This window comes from Castor canadensis, chromosome 13 (genome assembly GCF_047511655.1).
Source record: "Castor canadensis chromosome 13, mCasCan1.hap1v2, whole genome shotgun sequence".
Taxonomy (NCBI): Eukaryota; Metazoa; Chordata; class Mammalia; order Rodentia; family Castoridae; genus Castor; species Castor canadensis.
In genome coordinates, this window is record NC_133398.1 from 37654639 (window position 1) to 37673587 (window position 18949).

At 47.9% G+C, this 18949-nt stretch overlaps 1 protein-coding gene across 20 annotated transcripts in view; it reads right to left on the reverse strand.

Annotated features, from left to right (window-relative positions):
- Positions 1-18949, reverse strand: part of Tmem8b (transmembrane protein 8B) — a 29715-nt gene that overhangs the window by 7669 nt on the left and 3097 nt on the right. For 3 of the 20 annotated variants that reach the window (XM_074051476.1, XM_074051478.1, XM_074051477.1), the window contains exons 1-11: positions 18242-18778; positions 13483-13672; positions 12572-12779; positions 6131-6264; positions 5538-5806; positions 5359-5421; positions 4412-4737; positions 848-941; positions 558-681; positions 332-474; positions 7-185 (exon numbers count right to left, since the gene is read on the reverse strand). In XM_074051476.1, coding sequence (XP_073907577.1) covers positions 7-185; positions 332-474; positions 558-681; positions 848-941; positions 4412-4737; positions 5359-5421; positions 5538-5806; positions 6131-6264; positions 12572-12779; positions 13483-13672; positions 18242-18755 — 2244 coding nt within the window. In that variant the 5' untranslated portion in view covers positions 18756-18778. The other 17 variants (XM_074051480.1, XM_074051484.1, XM_074051479.1 and 14 more) reach the window with 15 other exon arrangements.

Consider the following 18949-nt stretch of genomic DNA (forward strand, 5'->3'; position numbering starts at 1 on the left):
ACATACTGTGGAGAAGAACATGGTGAAGGTGTACACAGCAGCTTCCAGCACATATCGGCTCCGGATGGCCAGGACCACAGGTGGCAAAAACATGAGGTTGCTCAGGCAGAGCAAGAGTGTGGACAGCAGCTGGAATCCATACGTGAGCGCATCGGCACTATCGGTGCAGCCCCAGCCCCGCCATCCTGCAGTTGGGGAAGGCACAGGGTGGAGGAAGACAGAAGGCAACCATGGGTTCAGCAAGTACTTGTGCCCACCCCAGTCCTTGGCACGTCCGCCACTCTGGAGCCCAGGAAGCCCAGCGCGGCCACTTCCCCGCCAGCCCACTCACCAGCTTTGCACTCGCAGGCCGCATACAGATAGTTGTGCGTACGCAGCAGCTTGCACTGTCCATAGGGTCCGCAGTCGTCCACGCACGGGGACAGGAAGGTGCGCAGCCGCACTTCGGCCGTTGCGTTGCGGCACCGCATGAACCTGCAAGCACAAACAGGTTCACTTGACGCCCTGGCGGCCCTACCCAGCCCCAAACCTGCCCCCCACCAACCCCCGTCACTCACCGAGGCCCCACTCCACACAGGGAGCGGAGGGTCAGGAACCAGGTCCCGGTCTGCGGGAACGGGATTCGCAGCCTGGCCACTCTGGAGGTGGCACTGACTGATAGGAGGAAGCCAGCCAGGGACTCTGGAGAAGGAAGGGGAGCAGTCAATGTGAGGTCATGACCCAAAAACTCTTACCCACCTGCCCCTCCTTCCCCCAGACCCTACCCTGTCTTTCCTCCACACCACCCCCCACAGCTCAGTCCTGCAGGGATTCCAGGCTTCCCCTCCCTTCCCCCTCCTCACCCCACCTTTGGAACAGGTCACCGCGGCATCCCCCAGGCTCAAGGGCACCTCATGAGTCAGGCATCCAAACACTGTCACATTTTCTTGGCGCAGGGAGCTCTGGGGAGACAGGTATGGAGATGAGGCTGTCAGACACATCAGGTGGGCCCACCATCACCACCTTCAGACTCCTACACCTGTCAGGGTCCAGTCCTCCAAGGCCTCCATAACAAAGCTGCTCTCTAGCCTTTATTCTTAGAACCAAAGAATCGAAAAAGCATTGGCACCTCCACAGCAGGAAATGTTTGAAAAACTGAGAGCGAGGCCCAACTCTACTCTTCCCTTCAGAAGAGAGCATACCCTCTTTTCAATCCTATTCAGTTTACTGGGGGACAGGGAAGCTGTTGCTAGATGTAGAAACTAGCTGTGGACAAAGGAAATTTAAGGTTCTCAGTCATCTTGCCCCAGAGCTGAGAGCAGGAGGCTTATAAAGAAACTCACTCCACTGGTGAAATGATCCTAAATTCTGAATGGTGGTAATCAAATGCCAGAGGGATTAAATATAGCAACCAGGATGGGAGTTAAAGAAACCAGACACCCCCAGGAGTAAATATAAGGGGTTGACTACAAGAATAAAAGTAACAGGATGCCATAAGCTCACCTCATTCATGAAGGATTTTGAGGAGGCTTATTGAATACATAAAATGGAATAAGTCATGAGAGGAAATTTTAAATTTAGACAGAAAATAAAGTCTATCTTGAAATGTGACATATTTGATACTGACTTCCAAGTGACCAAAGCAAAGAAGGAAACATGGTAAGTTTCCAGATTTGTGAGTACATAAGATAATCAGCATCTCCAGGGAAGCAATGTTCACAGGGTGGTCCTCAGCTAAAAATCTCACACAGATTTTATACCTCAACCACAAGAGTGAACATGGTACAACTTGCTTATAACTACCCTCAATGCAAGCCCAGGGCAATATAACAAAGTATCACTCAGTAACAGTCATTCTAGGAGGGAACCAAAAGGAAAAATAATTTATCCTCCAGGTATGCAGCTCTTAATCTAAGAGGGAAAACATCTGGAGGGAACTATCAGAGCAGCAGTACTAACATACCTTTCAGAATAAATTTAACAGGCTGTCTGAGGTATGTAGCAAGTCTCAAAATGCACAAACAGCCAAATGAAAGCAGATAATCATTAGAGTGAGGATAGAGAGGCGAGAGAGAAAAGGGCTGCAGAGGGCTGGACCCCTACTCCTGTGTACTCAGGAAGAAAGAATATGGTGGGACTGGCCTCTGATTTGGGCTCTATAGATTCAAGGTCAAATTAAGACCTCACTATCAGTGCCCAAAGTCGTGGCAATAAGCAAACACAAAATATATTGAATTTTATCCAGAACAGAATCAGAGAGAATTTGAGTATGAAAATAAGGCATATATTCAGGTTGAAGAACCAATTCCATTCTGACAAGCAGGATCACTAGAAAGTCCTGAACCATGTCCTATAAAAGGCCACATCAAACCACAGTACACATCTCAGACTGGTTGATGGGCAAGTGGTGCCTGCCTTCAGAGCTGAAAGATGGTAGAGTCAAAAGGCTCCCTGGTTTGGGATTGGGGGAGGAGAGGAAACAGTATATAAATTACTGGACCAAAGCCAAGCTGAAGCTAATCTCCAGTGGCTCACCACAAGACTCTGCCCTCATTCTGCTCTTTCTCAGTGGTACAATAAAGACCCAGAGGTACAAAAGGCTGGCTTTGCAGGTATGTGAGTTACACAAAGTGGAGAAGGCCCAAGACCCAAACCAGTATCAGGCAATGCCCCAAGGATGGACATAAATTCTTCCACTCAGGTTCAAAACTTCACTGCAAAAACACAAGATGGGAACTGGCAACAGTTCACAGGCTCAAGGCTCCAAAATGTATATGCCCAGGAATTACCACTAGATAAACAAAGCAGTTAATGTGGAGAAGGCTGTGAGGAAGCATGCCAGAAAGTTAAAGAGTTGGTAAGGGAATGTTTTCCCTTATTGTCCTTTTATGTTTTTATGTGATCCTGTTGCTTTCATAATAAAAATAAATGTAGCTGGAGGCATGGCCCAAGTGGTAGAGTGCTTGCCTAGCAAGCACAAGGTCCTGAGTTCAAACCCCAGCACCATCAAAAGATAAATAAATAAATAAATAAATAAAAATAAATGTATAAGATTATTCTCAAGAAAATAAAAAGGAAGTAAAAGAAAAAGACCCAGGGATCTTCATTTACCACAAGCCCCAAATAATCCCAGAGTGAGATGCAGCAACTCAAAACAGATCACATGGTCTCAAGATGTACAAATGCAAGGCTTGGCTGCCACTTGGTTAACTGACTCAGATCATCTATATCAGAGACACAATGACCAGAAGGTGTATGACCACAGGAGACAGTGGCAGATGGGGAGACATCTCTGGGCCCCAAGACACAGAGATTGTTTCAGCTTTTGGGTGATTGAGGAAACATGTATGAAGGGCTGTTAAAGTAGGACAGGGCCAGGCATGGTGGTCACACCTGTAATATCAACATTAGGGAGGCAGAGGCAGGAGGATCACAAGTTCAAGATCAGCCTGGGCTATAGAGATAGACCCTGTCTCAAAAAATAGGCAAACAAAATTTTTAAAAACTGGATGGGAGCCAGGCGCTGGTGGCTCACTCCTATAATCCTAGCTACTCAGGAGGCAAAGATCAGGAGGATCTCAGTTCGAAGCCAGCCCAGGCAAATAGTTCCATGAGACCTTCTCTCAAAAAACCCTTCACAAAAATAGGGCTGGTGGAGTACTCAAGGTGAAGGCCCTGAGTTCAAGCCCCAGTACCTCAAAAAAGAAAAAAACAGGATGGGGATGTAACAAATGTACCACTCTAAGGCAAGATGTTATTAATAGGGGAAACTGTGCAGGAAAAGAGGGGCCATATGAAAGGTCTGTACTTTCTACTCAACTATTTCTATACACATTTTTTTGTGGTGCTAGGGAATGAACCCAGGGCTTTGCACATGCTAGGCAAGTGCTCTACCACTGAACCACATCCCAGCCCTTTTCAATCTTTCAATTAAACCTAAAACTGTTTTAAAAAAACAAAGTCTATTAATGTTCTTAAAAGACATTTACTTAATATGGCTTCTGGGCAAAACAAAGATCAGTGCTGATAAAAATCCACAGAAGCAGATTTTGATGGAATGTCAGGAGTACCATGAGCAATAGGAACTGTCTGAACACAGACTGCATGGCCTCAAGAGGTGGTGAGCCTGCACTATAGACCATAGGCCGGGAAAATTGAAGAAGCAACACTGAAAGAAGCCCTTTGAGTGGGAGGTCACCCTACAAAACTGGGAACACCTGACCCCTCTGAATTGCCCTGACTGACCCAGTACAATATATCACAGTACAGTCAATACTCAGAGCATTCTTGTTGACCAGAGCTGGACTGAGACATGGTTCCTAATTATAAGGATGAGTAGAAGCACCCTGGACAGGCTTCCTGGAGGAGGTGCCCCTGACACCTCCCCTTCAGGCTCCCCCACAGAGCAATCACCCCACTCTTCACAGAGTACCACATTGAGCTGGAGTTCCAGGCTGAGGACACCTCCGCTGTCTAGCACTGGCAACAGCCTCAGGGCAAACACGGCTGGGCGCTCAGGTGGAAGGGCCACGCTGGGGCCAAAGAAGATGTAGAAGTGGACGGAGAAGGTGTCCAGCTCATTGCGCAGAGTCGGACGCACTGGCCAGCAGTGCTCAGGTGGGGATGTGGTCCCAGGCCCCTCCACAGGGGTCCCCAGGGATGGTGACTCTGGGGGCAGTGGCTGGTTGCCCAGTGACTGGGGCATGTTCATAGCAGCTCCAGGGACCAGGGCACGGGACAGGCTGGGCTGTGGGCACTCTGTGAAGCAAAGGAAAACAGAGCTGAGGCCTGTGGCCCTTGTAGCCCTGGAGCCCTACCATAAACCAGAAGTGAGCCAGACAGGATTTAGCAAAGGGTAGGTTGAGAACTAAATGTGATGTCCCTTGGCAGTGTGGGGCATCCAGGATCACAGAATAAGGCCCAAGGGTTTCCAAGTGGTCCTAGCTAATAAAATGTCACATTGGAGGAAAATGAGGTCATCTGGCCCTCCCCAAGGGCAGTGAAAATGCTGTTGAAATAAATGTTTCAACTTGCAGTGGGCTTTGGCAAATACAGTGTTCAGAAGTCCTGACTGTCCCTGCCTACCCCCAGGAAACTGAAAGAAAGATAAAATCAAGAAAAACAATTAGGTGAAGTGGCTCACGCCCTCTAATCCAGCTCCTTGGGAGGTGAAGATCTGGAGGACTAGGGGCAAAATACAAGACCCTATCTGAAAAATAGGGTTGAGGATGTAACTCAAGTGATAGTGGTATCTGCCTAGCAAGCATAAGGCCCTTTTACCCCAGTATTACCAAAAAAAAAAAGAAAAAAGAAAGAAAAAGATTGAGAGTCTTTAGTTGTCCCAAGTCAGGCACCAAAAAAACAAAAATAAAAACGAACTGAAGGTTGTCCGATGACTTGGAGCTCCAAGGGGGAAGGTAGCTTCAGGGTATGTGAAAGAGCCTAGGTAGAGAAGGGGATACTATAAGGACATAATAGAGGGTCACAAAACACTGCCATCCAGGTCACCTCCCAGCCGCAGATATTTGGGTGGCTGGTGCAGATGTGGGGTTTCTCACCTTGCAACCATACAACCAGCTGGAAGCGGATGGTCCTGCTAGGGCCACGGGATGGTGTCTCCACACGCATGTAGACCCAGTGCCCCCAGGGGGGCAGCGCCAGCTCCAACTGGCATACTGAGGCACCTTCACAAGCCACAGAGCTTGAGTTGTGCAGGGGTGGGGCCTTGGGACGTAGACGCAGTGTCAGGGGGCAGGCAGACACCCCTCGGCCCCCCACACATACCAGCTGCGCTGAAACCCTGTAAGTGAAGCTGGGTACAAAGACCCTGGGCAGAGGAGAGGTTGGGAGCAAGAAAGGACAGAGAGGTGAGAGGGACCCCATAAGGAAGGAAACATGAAGAAGAAGAAGAGGGTACAGGGAGGGGGTATGGGACACAGAAGGACAAGTGGTCTTTTCAGGTCTTCCCCTCTGTGTTAGGAGAGAGGAGGCAGTAATACAACCCACCCTAGAGGCTCTGAATCACCCAGCAGTTCAGTTTGGCTTCAGGGAGATCAGGACCAGGCAGGTGGCTAAGAAGCAAAGAGACCCTTGCCACCTGTTTAAGACCAGGAAGAGGGAAGGGGACAGGGTTGGGGAGTATTTGACTTACTTGTACAAGGTTGAACGATTGTGGGAAGAAAGGGTTTGTTCTGAGGGACGGCCAGGAACCAGCACAGCCACATCCAGTAAACGTCGGACAATTAGCTGTGGCTGAAGGAGGTATTGGCACTCATCCTGGAGACCCTGAGACAAAAGCAGGGGTAGCGGGAGGGGGAGAGAGAGCAGGGGTGCTACTAAAACAAGGCTAACAGAATCTGTTGAATGGGTTGGAAAGAAACTCTTCTGGCTTCCTACTCCCAGGTCTCTGACCATGGTCTCTGTAAGCTCTGAGCAGTCATTTCTGATCACCTCTGAACTGCCTGGTCTGCAAAGCCTGCTGTGGTCCTCAGCACTGAATAAGGTTTAGGGACTCAAGTCCAGGCCAAACTGACATCAGGCCCTGCTTGTACCTTCTCCCAATCCAACCCTACCTCTTGAGCATGCCTGGAAAGCCATAACCCCACATCACTGTCGTCTCAAAATCATCATCCCTCCACCAGAACACTGGCTGTGTTGGGGGAATTGGAAATTTCCTTCAAGACCTCCAGTCTAACCCTCCCACTACCACCACCAATCTAAATCCTTAATTGTCTTTATTCCCACCTTGTCCCCTCCCATGTGCTTGTCCAGCCTCTGCTCCAACACCCCAATGAGGATTACTCATTACATCCCAGGTAACCTCCAGGCTGAGAATAGGAATTTTGTCTTATTTTACTTTTGTTCCTCCAGATACAGACCTAGTGTGCACAATTCAGGATGAGTGCTTGCCAAGTAAATGAATCAATAAATGAATAGGCCCAGCTGGGGGCAGCTCTGACCTTTATGAAACCAAAACCTGTCATTTTGACTCCCCTTCCACTACTCTGCCCTTGGGACCCACAGATACACCTGCTCCTTCAACCTCAGACTGTTTTTTTCTGACACTGGAGGACAACAACCACATCCCCTAGGGCTTCTCTCATCTTGATCAAACTCCCTAGTCCCTTCTGCTCTTCTGTACCGATACCAGTTCCAAGCCCACAGAGCTCCATCACTCTTCAGTGAAACATCTGTTATAGTTTCTCTTCTGCAGCATTTTCAGCTATATAAGCCCTACAATCCTGTGAAGGGGCAGAGATCTCCTCATTAGTCCTCTCTAACCTACTAGAAAAACAGTAGAAACCATGACTCACTTATGTGGTTACTCTGACCATGACATACCACTAAGCCTTGCTCTTGGACAAAAGTTCCAGGCCCTCATCCATGCCATGGAACAAGCCAACCAAAGGCACTGACTTCCAGCAAAGCTCCATGAGGCTGGAAGGCAGACTTAGTAGATGCTAGGCCAGAAGCTATTATTACCCTCTGCCTGGAATTTTTCCATGCCTGTTCATCATTTGCATACCTAGTGCATAGCACACCACCAGACACACACTAGGTGCTAAAAAAAATAGATGCTGTCAAGTTGAAGAGTGGATTGATCAAAAAGAGAGATCCTGGGGCTGAGGATGGGGTTTGAGTGATAGAGCACCTGCCTAGCAAGTACAAGGCCCTGAGTCCAATTCCCAGTACCACCAAAGAAAGAGAGAAAGAGAGATGTCCTTCAGAGAGCTCCTGAACTGACCTAGTTGCTCATAAATTTCCATCTCTGATACCCAAAGTGGATGCCCCTCATGTTTGGTGTCAAATCCTAAGGATCAGAAATACTCTCACAAGAGGTAGTGAATTTAGGATATATTATAAGCACGTTTGTAAATGTCACAATGTACTCCCAGTACAATAACATGATAATAAAAAAAAATTTTTAAAGTCATTTCAGTGACCTCATTTCCTAAGGAAATCCAAAATAATCTTGCAGTGAATGACTCCCAAGGGCAGGAACTTATGCTTAGGAGGTGGTTCATTTCCTTGCTAGATAGTCTAGGGGGATAAAAACACTGCTTCACATATTTCTTGCCACTGGATTTAGTAAAGTATCAGAACATGTGCCCTGTCTGGTTAAGATGTGCTCCTTCCTTCAACTGTAAAACATGCACATCCAATCCCCTATGTCAATGTGGACTAGAGACCAGGCAAGGTTCAGGGAAGCAGTAACCTCCCCCCTTGTGGTTGGGCAGAGAAAAGGCAACAGAAATCAAATCCTCAAGAGCTGCCAATGCAGAAAACAAGTGAGAAAATTTAAACTGAGGCAACAAGCCAAGCCAACATCAGCAGCCATGGAACGTATGGCCAAAGCAAGGAAGCCCAAGAAACCAGAGAGCCAAAAGTGAGAAGTGGATGGGAAAGTCCAAAAGATCCTGGAGTAGAAGGCAAGGTAGATGGATTCCTGAATTCACCTCATATGGGTGGGCTGAGTTTCTTTTAAAAGTACCAGGCCCTGTAAACTAAAGATGGCCAAGGACTCTTGGCCTCCTTTGTGGAAATAACCCGGTACTCAACACAGCTCTCTTGCCCCAGTTGGTGCTCTCAATTGGCACCAATCAAAATAGAAGTAAATGAGGACAGGAGAGACTGCAGGGGCAGGAGTGGAAGCAGGGAGGCCATTTAGGAGGTTACTGTGGTGGTCCAGGAAAAAAGCTCAGGGAGGATGTGCTAAAATGGAAGTGGAGAGTAGATGCATCCAGGGCATGCTTTACAAGTACAGGCAACATGACTTTCTCTTTACAGAATTATTGCAGGGAGATAAGGGGAAAATAGGAATCAAGGATAAATTTGGGACTTGAGCAATTAATAGATGACAGTGCCATTTACTGGGAAGAAGACAACTATACAAAGAAGCTTAGACTGGGAAAAATGAAATTGGAATCAGAGAGTTTTTTACTTTTAACCTTGCTGTGATTTGTACATACTAAGCTTGAGACATTTCTAAGATAAGCAGTTGGAGATATCAAGTAAGCAGTTGCTTATAAAGTTTGAGATTCAAAGAAATTAGGACTGGCTGACTACTCTTAGCAGACATTAACTCATAAATGAGGGCTGGAGAGACTGCAGGGGGCAGGAGATAGCAAGCAAGAGAATGGAAAAAAAAAAGGACCAAGCATCAGGTCACTACAACATATACAGATCAGGCAGAGGAGATGTCAGGAAAGGAGATAGAGAAGAAGAAGTGGGCAGAAGAAAGGCTGGACAATGATGTAAAGTCAAAGGCCAAGAAGAGATAGGTCAGAAAGTAAAGACTAATATAAGGAGTTGGCTAACAGCTATTTATTAGCTAACTCTAGGCAGAGGAATTGGGAACTGGAAGGAGATGAAAGGAAGAAGACTTACTTTTCACTGTATGCCTTTTGTACTTTTCATATGTTGTACCAGATGCATATTATTACCTATTGGGAATATAAATAAAATAACTTAGGAGGAGGAAAAGCAGAAGAGGCGCAGATTTTAACTACTCCAGTTGAGATATTAAGTCATGCTTGTTCCTAATTGGTGGATTGAACAGAATCCTGTCTTCTATACTATCTACTTCTTTGCTTTCCTTGCAATAATTTTCATTATTTTACCTGTTTTATTTACTTTCAAATCTTAGACTGGGAAGAAGCCTTCGAGGAGAACCTGCACTCAGTCATTTGAGATAAATTTTTCCTTATGAGCCATTCTGATTTCAGCTGATATCCAAAACCCAAAGGCCAGCTGTTCAAGGCAGGCTAACAGCTGGACACCATAGAATGAACATATGCTTCAAGATAAGAAAGTTTGCCGGGTGCCAGTGGCTCACGCCTGTAATCCTAGCTACTCAAGAGGCAGAGATCAGGAGGATCACAGTTTGAGGCCAACCTAGGCAAAAAGTTCGAGAGACCCTGTCTCAAAAAAAGCTCATCACAAAAAAGAGCTGGTGGAGTGGCTCAAGGTGTAGGCCCTGAGTTTAAAACCAAGTCCATTAAAAAAAAAAAGAAAGAAAGAAAGAGATGGATACCGGGGGACAAGATAAAGGCAGTTTATAGGAAGAAGAGGACAGGGCAGGAGGAGAAATTAGATTGGTTTAGACACTGAGTTTGAAAAGGTGCCAGAAAGGCACCCCACTATGTGCTAGGCTTCATGATTGGTGCAAGGAATGTGTAGTGAATAATACAGACACAGGGTTTAGCAGAGTGTAGGACTGGAGTTCAGGAGACTGACCTGGACCTGGTAAGTCGCTTCCTTCTTATAATCTTGCCAGGTTCTCCATCACTCAGGACGGTTCAAACTTCTAGGCTTTTCATGATCTGGCTTCCACTCATTCCTCCACCTTCTTCACCCAGCCCACACTGAACCACTTTATTTCTCCACTCTGATCTTTGACCCATGCTACTCCCACCACCTCAAATGCCTTTCCCTGTCTTCTGATTCTCAGGCCTCACTTCCTAACAGTTTCTGAATACTATCTCTACCATATTACCAAGCTGTGTTAGCTATCTCTTCTTCATTCTCTTAAAATATCTCCTGTGTCTCACCAATAAACATCTTATTTATCTCAGTTTTTCCATCAACTAACCCAAGGCCCAGTACAAAGCAAGCGCTAAAAGATTAAGGGCTAATGGGAGATCTGAGCTCATCCCCAAAGTCGAGGAGAACTCCAGAAACTGTACTGCCTTCTTATCACTCTTTAGGCTCCACCCAAGGCTATTCCTGAACCAACATAACTTCCTGTGTTTTGCCAAGCCTCATAGGAAGTCAGAATAAGCGTGATACAAGGAGAACACAAGTTGAGAAGGTGGAATTACACATTGGACAAAGAACCCACAGACTTGAGTCTGAGAAATTGACCAGGATCTGAAGAACTTTAGCATTCTTAAAGGCCCATATAAGATTCCAGAAGGCAATCAAATTCTTAGAAGGACCCTTGTACCACTAAACTCAATATCAAGCCTAGTTAACAAGCTACATCTTCATGGTGTCCACACCTACTGCCACCCATGAGCAAGGTAGAACTGTGCCCTCTTCTTTTCCCTGCCTCACCACACCAAGTCCCCCAGACCCCACTTGTTATATGTAGATCTTCAGCTCCCTTTTGAATCATGCTTTAGGTTCTGAGAAGCCTTTGTACTGCTGTATCTGATTCCCCATTATCCCAATCTGGAAGTCGTAAGTAACCCTGACCACTCCCAGCCAGGCCTTAGCTCCTAGAATCCTAGCCCAGACCTAGGCTCTAGGTACCTCCTGTTCACCCAGAAAGGTTGTGGATAACTAGAGGTGGGCCCAAGGATTCTTCCCATCAGTTTTCAGAATTGGGATCAGGGGCAGACCTTGAGATTTGCCCAAAACCTATGAAGACAGTCCTCCTAGTAGAACCCTCAGTTTCAATGCACTAACAGCCTTTTCCACATCTCAGCATGATCTTATCCAGAGGGTTCCCAAGCCCTCTTGTACATCACTGAGGCCCTTGAAGACTACCTCAGCCCTTGTTTACATCTCTACCAACAGCAAGGCCAGTGACCTTGTCCCTGTGTGATTCTCAGCTCATTCAAAGTCATTAACACCTGCTCTGAACACTGGGCTCCAGCAGGAGGACGACAGGTACGACTGACACAAAGAGTCCCTGCCTTCAAGGAACTCAGCCTGGAGAGCTATACCCGAGTCCAATTTTCACCTGGTTAGGAACTTCTGCCCCTCTCAATTCTCAATGACCAAATCCCACTAGCTTTCTTGCTCTATAATGTCCTGTTCTTTAAATCCTTGTTCTGCTCATGATTGGTCCTTCTTCATTACCTAAGACCCTAAATGCATGGCCACCTCATCACACTTTCCCTCTCCTGCAATGAACAGGAGTAGGAAACCTACAAGATCCCCTCACTACAAGGAGGAAGCCAACTGACTAACATACAAGAGCAGCAGGAAAATATTATGGTGTATCCTTTCCCTAAAAATCAGAGAAGCATTCTGTACTTTGAACCTACCATTCAGACTTTAACCATCTTTGCACTATGAAATCATTGCTGATATTCACAGGAAAGGGAGGCAACAGTCAGTAAAGACACCAGCTGCTCAAAGCCTCCTTCTAATAAGAAACAGCTTTCTCTTATGGCTTCTCCTAGGGTGAAAGCATGATAGGATAGGAATGTATTCTTACATGGACTAGATTCAGGGGTGGCCTGAGAGACTTCAGAGCTATCATCAATAAAAATGCCTAAGACCTATGCTGGGTTTGTGCAGCAGATTCAACCAGTCCCTGGTTAGCTTCTGACCATCTTGATTAACCTAGTTCCTCCAATAGGAAGGAAGGAACACTATTCCCCATGCCAGTACTTGACTCTAGACTCTGGACTTTCTCTTCAGCTTACCCTGGAACCACTATATCCACCTAAAGTTCCCAGGTTGCCAGCTGCAGACTGTCCCACCAGGTGACCTCCTGGCCTCTAACCACACCCTTCCCCAGTCACCCGATGCTGTTGTCCATCCTGGTACAAGACTGGTGTGCCAGGTAGCCTGTGGGGAGAATTCAGCAGAAAAGGAGAGGCAGCTCTGACCCCTCCTGCCCCACACATCATCCACCCACCTTGACAGAGATGTGGCCGTGGGCTTGGGGAAGGTGGGCAGCCAAGAACCAGTCCCCAGGTAAGGGACTGCTGACGTTGAAGATGCCTGAGGTGCGGTTTGGGAGTGTCCAGCTAAGATTCAGTGAAAAAACCCCAGGTACAGCAGTATCTCCTGGGAAGTGTGTGTGCAGGGGATTGATGACAGGAGGTGCCCCAGACCGGAAATACCTGAGAGACCAGAATTAGGAGAGGAGTGGGGTGGGAGGTGGGAAATGGGGAAGAGAAAGGAGAACTGTCACTCAACACCAGTAAACCAAGTAGATTCCCTATATTAACACATACAAACAAGTGGTTCCATATCAGGGGTCAGGCCATAAGGGTCAAGAAGTCAGCTCAGAGGTTGGGCGTTGGAGGACATGTCTATAATCCCAGTTACTGGGGAGGTAGAGATTAGGTGGAGATACTGTAGGCCAGAGTAAGCAAAAAGTTAGCAAGACCCCATCTCAACAAGGTGGTACATGTCTGTAATCACAGCTCTGTGGGAGGTGTAGATAGGATGATCACAGTCAAATGCCTCCCAGGACAAAAAGCACAAGACCCTATGAAAAAATAGCTAAAGTAAAAAAAGGGTTGGGGGGGTGTGGCTCAAGTGATAGGGCACTGCCTAACAAGCGTGAGGCCCTGAGTTCAAACCTAGTACCACCAAAAAAGAAAAAAATAAAAGGTCAGGTCAGGCACTCACACTGTTATACAGTAGTCAGGAAGTGGTCAGATGACAGAGGTCATGGCCCTTGCTCAGTCACACTTTTATCTAGATAAGGGTCAAGGTCAGGGTTAGAAAGTAAATTTAGATATTCATAAAGTCATACTTTAGTTTGGAAAGTGACCTGAGATTGGAAATGGGCGTTGGGGAGGTAACTCAGACACTCACAAAGTCACACTTTGGTCTGGGCAGTGGTCCCCAAAGGTTCCCCCCTGCTCCTTGAAGATGATAAGGTTCCAAACAGCCAGGAATGTGTCTTCTGGAACATGGAAGTGGAAGAGCTCGGTGCTGGCAAAGGAGCGGAAAGGACTCAGCTTTCGGGGTGAGCAGGTGGAGTAATCAGTCAGGAAAAGGCCTCCTGGGAAGCAGGAGAGAGAGAAAGGAGTAGGGCAGGACAGAGGGAATTTCCATTAGGCAAAAGGCATTCCTGTCTCCCTCACCAACAGCACCAATTCAACAAACACACTCCTATGAGACAGGAACTAGGTCTGTGCTGCCCTCACCTGTTTAATCCTTATAGAGACCTTGCTTTGAAAAACAAAAAAAAAACAAAAAAACCTCATCTTACAGATAGGGAAACTGAGGCTCAAACCTATTCCAAGTCGAGGATGCAAAGCCAGACACTTGTATACGACCTCACAGCTGCCCCCTCACTTAGGAGTCAGCTGCTCTCCTCTTACCAAGCCTAACAAAACAGAAGTGTAGAAGGGTGTGTGTGTGTGTGTGTGTGTGTGTGTGTGTGTGTGTGTGAAGTGTAGAAGGGTGTGTGTGTGTGTGTGTGTGTGTGTGTGTGTGTTGGCATGGGCTCTAATGCCTCTAAGCAGGCTAGAACTCCACCTGTGGGGCTTGGGAGTCAGCATGGAACTGTTTAACTTCCTTGTTTATTTTCTGCCCCTTTCTGTTCCCCGGTGGTCAGGAGCAATAAAAACCCTCAGAAGCTTCACAAGAGCTGTCTGTGTACTGGCTCAGGGCAGAAGAGGGGAGGGGAAGGTGTGGTGAGGCTGCAAGGGGCCTGCTTGGGTGGCAGAGGCAAAAACAGGAGCTGGCAGGCCACCATGAGAGTGCCTGGGAAAGGAGAGTCATCAGAACCTCTAGGGTCAGAATGAGCTGCCAGGGGCGTTTCCCCAGAAGAAGGCCCAGTGAAGCAGACATTTGGTGACCCAGAGGAATCCCGGATCACTTGGGAACATTCAGAGCAGGCCAGGTTGGGAGGTAGGGAGAAAGTGGTCATCTCTAGCTGAAATGTTGAGATACCTGATCATGGCTGTCAGGAATAGAGCCAAGGTGAGCAGGAAAGTCATATCAGCACTAGCAGGCAAAAATATGGGGACTAGGAGGCAGGCGCTGGTGGCTCAGGCTGGTAATCCTCACTAACTGGAAGGCTGAAATTGGGAGGATCACAGTTCAAGACTAGCCTGAAATAATGGTTTATAAGAACCCCATCTCCAAAATAATCAGAGCAAAATGGACTGGAGGTATGGCTCAAGTGGTAGAGTGGTAGACTTTGCAAGTGTGAAGCCCTGAGTTCAAACCCCAGCACCATAAAAAACTAAACAAACAAACAAACAAACAAAAAAACCATGGAGACTAGGTTTGTTGTGGTAGTGAAAGTAACCCAGTAGCTCAGCTGAATAAAAGAGGGCCTTGAAATAAAGCTCTTGAAATTATGACTGCTCTGGGGACTTCAGAACAGCCCCAAAGGAGCCCAGGAACATGCCTTCAGGGCAGGTGAGGTGGGGAACTCAAGCATCTTTAGGACATAGTAGGATCCTGGGAAGAGGAGACTCTGGAGGGGGGTTTTCGGCCAAGTAGGAAATACCCAGCGGGCTTACCTAGTCTGATGACCTCCACCTCTGGAGATGGGAGACATAACCCCAAAAATGAGGTGCTTGAAATGACAGAGAAAGAGGCCTCTGGAAAAGGCTGACTGCTGAAGGAGTGAAGGCTATTTAAGTTGTCCACTAAACTGGGGCAACTTTAGGAGTCATGCTCAAGGAGGTACCCATAGAGATGGAGGCCACTTTGGCCAGTCCAAGGATTAGTCTTTCAGTTCTGACCACAGGATTAGTCCACTGTCAGCAAGGAAGCCCTGTCAACCTACAAGCTGAGCATTGCTCAGGAATCTAGAAAGGCTTGGCGCAGCACTCAGAGAGCAGTATAGATGCAACTAAGACAGATGACGGTTGATGGGACTAACTGATAGAGAAGACAAGACTTCCGAAGGGCCCTGGGAGGCAGAAAGCCAAGAGCAGAACAGCTTTGAATACCATTATTATATGAAGAGCTCTGGAGTGCCCTCTGCTGGTCCTAGAGAAGGGCTGCTCCTTCTCAAACCTGATATCAGGAAAGGGTCATCTATCTCATCAGCCATTGCTGTTGTTAGGAGACAGGTGGATCAGTCCTTCAGTCCTGCAGTGCAGACCCTTAGAGCTAATGTGAACATCAGCTACTGACCTTTTGGAAACATGGGTATACAAGTACAAAGAGCCCTGAGATTGAAAGGACCATGGATGGCATGGCCTGGAGAATTAAGGAATTAGCTTTGCCATTCTCAAAATCACCAGGGGCTATGGAGGTCACAGAACAGACTAGGAGAGCAAAGGAGTGAAAAACAGCTGGAAATTTTGGGAAGAAACAATAAAAAGTTCAGGGGCAGCCGGGTACTGGTGGCTCACGCCTATAATAATAGCTATTCAAGAGACTGAGATCAGAAGGGACACAGTTCAAAGCCAGCCCCTGTAAATAGCTCCCAAGACCCCATCTCCAAAATAACCAAAGCAAAATGGACTGGAGATGTGCGTTAAGCAGTAGAATACCTGATTCACAAGTGTGAAGCCCTGATTTCAAACTCAAGTCCCACAAAAAAAAAAAATATTCAGGGGGGCAGATGCTAGAGAAAGGGTCCACAGCCCTATTCACACCTCAAGCTTTGATTTAGGGATTTGAATAGGGCCTACCAAAGCTGTGTCCCAGAGGAAGCATAGGCAAGCAAGGCACCTAGCCAAGCTCAGAAGAACTTGTGCTAATGTCCCTTCTGTGATGAAGCAAGGGTGATTCACAACCACCAGACCCAAACCATGCACACACTCAAGCACACGCACACACACACACACACAAATTGAGGCTGGCCCTGCCCCTAACAGCACTCGGTAGAAGAAAATGTCATTTCTTGAAATGGTAAGGCATACTTGAGTTATCAGTCACAGTCAGCTAAACCCAAAGAAAAGATCCAAGGATCAGAGGTGGTACCAGGAGACCTAGGAAGTAACTTCCATTCCTGAAATGAGATTGAAGTCAGTAATAAGCATTTGTGCAGCCCTATGCTATGATAGCCCTATGACACTGCCAGCCACTCCCCAGGCAAAACTAACTACCAACACTAGGTCACACAGCACCTTGCTGTGCCATGCCACAGTTGCCAAGGCACTATTAACAACACTCGTGGCCCTGGGTTTCTTCCTTCAGGAAACTGACTGGAGAAGGCTGGATTACTAGTAAATATTATGAGAGATACTCAACATTGCCTTCTTCCTAGGAACTACCCACTTCTGAAGGTAACACTTCAGTGATCTGTTCATAAGAGGAACATGCAAGACTGAAGAGGAATGTGCATGGGACCACACATCTCCTTGCCCTCACAAAATAAACTAGACACATCAGCTCTCCATACAACATACACGTGCCTACACTCACCAACACATAAGCATGTCCACACACTGTGCATGCCAGCACTCCCTCAGATTCCTGTTATACACACAAGCCTTTACATGCCCAGACATCTCTGCAGGGACTTAACCTTTGGCATACATTGATCTCCTCAAGCTCATACACTAAACCAGGCCCACTGAGATCAATTAACTCCCCTCCACTCCCAACCCGGCTGCTCCGTTGACTGTTACTGCCAAAGACTCTATCAGGCACAACTCCATCCTATCCAGAGTGCCACCCAGCAGAGATGGTTGGGGCTGAGGCAATGAAGATCAGTCATCTCACAATGGGGCCATCTGTGAGGGGGCCATCCCCCAGGCCAAGATCCCTTACTCCTCCCTCATTCCACCCATAAAGAAGCCGGACCTCTCCCTCTCCTAGCCAAGTGACTTACTGGGCTGGATGGTGGCCCTGGGCTGACACCTGGCAAATGAGAATCACTTCTTGGCCGTTTGGCTAAGATCAAGTATAGTACCTGGCAAATGAGAAACAGCTTGTGAATAAAGCCTCCTTGTGGGTAGAAAAGGGAGAAGTTGTGCTATGAGCTTTTCCCCACTTGGGCTTGGTTTTCTATAGGGCATAAATTGCAGTTGGGAGGAGTTTAAAAACCCCTTTTCTAGCCCCAGCAACTGCCACTTATAAAATACATGACCTTGAACAAATTTCTTCCTCACCAAGCCTCAGTTTCCCCCTCTGTAAAATGGCCCATGAGTTTCAACCCTCTCTAAAAGTATCAAGAATTATTCCTAAACCAATCAAGTTTATTTTGGAAAACATACACCACAGGAATCCATGTCTATCTGCAACATAACTGTCTGCTTAACTCTGAATGCATGCCCTGTATCTCAAAGGTTTAGGTCATATCTTCTCAGACTGGACTAGAGGTTTCTGGTGTGTTAATGTCTTCCCATCAAACTGAAAGCAGGAAGAGCAAAACCCTCAAGACTTCCCTGGGAAAGCCAGAGTCAAGTGAGGTCAGGATAGACACCAGAAAAGACAATCTTGAAGACTATCTTAGGAACTATTAGCCACCTGCTGAGCCTAAAAGCCAGTACCACTCTTTTGATGCTAACAATTCCACTGTGGTGTAAGACCTCTCTCCTCCCTATCTCTCCCCATTTTTCTCCCAGATCCCACCTCTCCTTAATCTCTCCAGCCCACCCCTCCCAGCAGCCTGGAACCCCATCCTTCTCTCAATCTTTCCTGCTTCTGCACTCACCAGCCCCTGGGCCAAGGACAGAGAACAGCAACAATAGCAATAGAGCTGGAGGCAGCTGGAGCCCAAACCTGAATCGAGGCTTGGAGAGGTGCAAAGTATGGGAAAAGCGGGTGGCCAGTGGGAGACAGTTGGATAAACACAGAGAAAAGGGCAGAGGCTGAGATAATGGGCTGGGTTGGGCTGAGCAATGGGGTTTCAACAAGGGCAGGGGGTGTGATGGGAGCAAGGGCTGATGTTGGACCGGGGGCTTAAGCAAATGGTGGGAATGCGGTGGGGACAGAGGCTGGACTGGGATTTGCGACAGGGGGTGGAAAAAGGGCGGAGGCGGGGATAGGGGCCAGGTCAGGGGCTGGGACTGGGACTGGAGGGGGGATATGGAGTGAGACCTGGACCTTGGCATTCGCTGGGACCCACGCCGGGGCTGGGACGGATTTGGGAAGCGGGGCGGGGGCGGGGCCGGAGGCCAAGGCTGGGATTGGGATAGGACGAGGGGCCGGGACAAGGGCTGGGCCATGGCCCGGGGCGGGGGCGGGGCCGGACAGGCCAGCGCGGGGCGCTCGCAGAGCTGACCCGCGGCTCCGCTCCCCACCCCCAGGGGGTGTCCTCCGGTGTCCTCGCGGGCCCGGGGCCGGGGGCCGGGACCTGGGTAGGAGTTCAGGCCTGGGCGACTCCGGGCTGCGCTGAACCGGCGATAACCAGGCCCCGCGG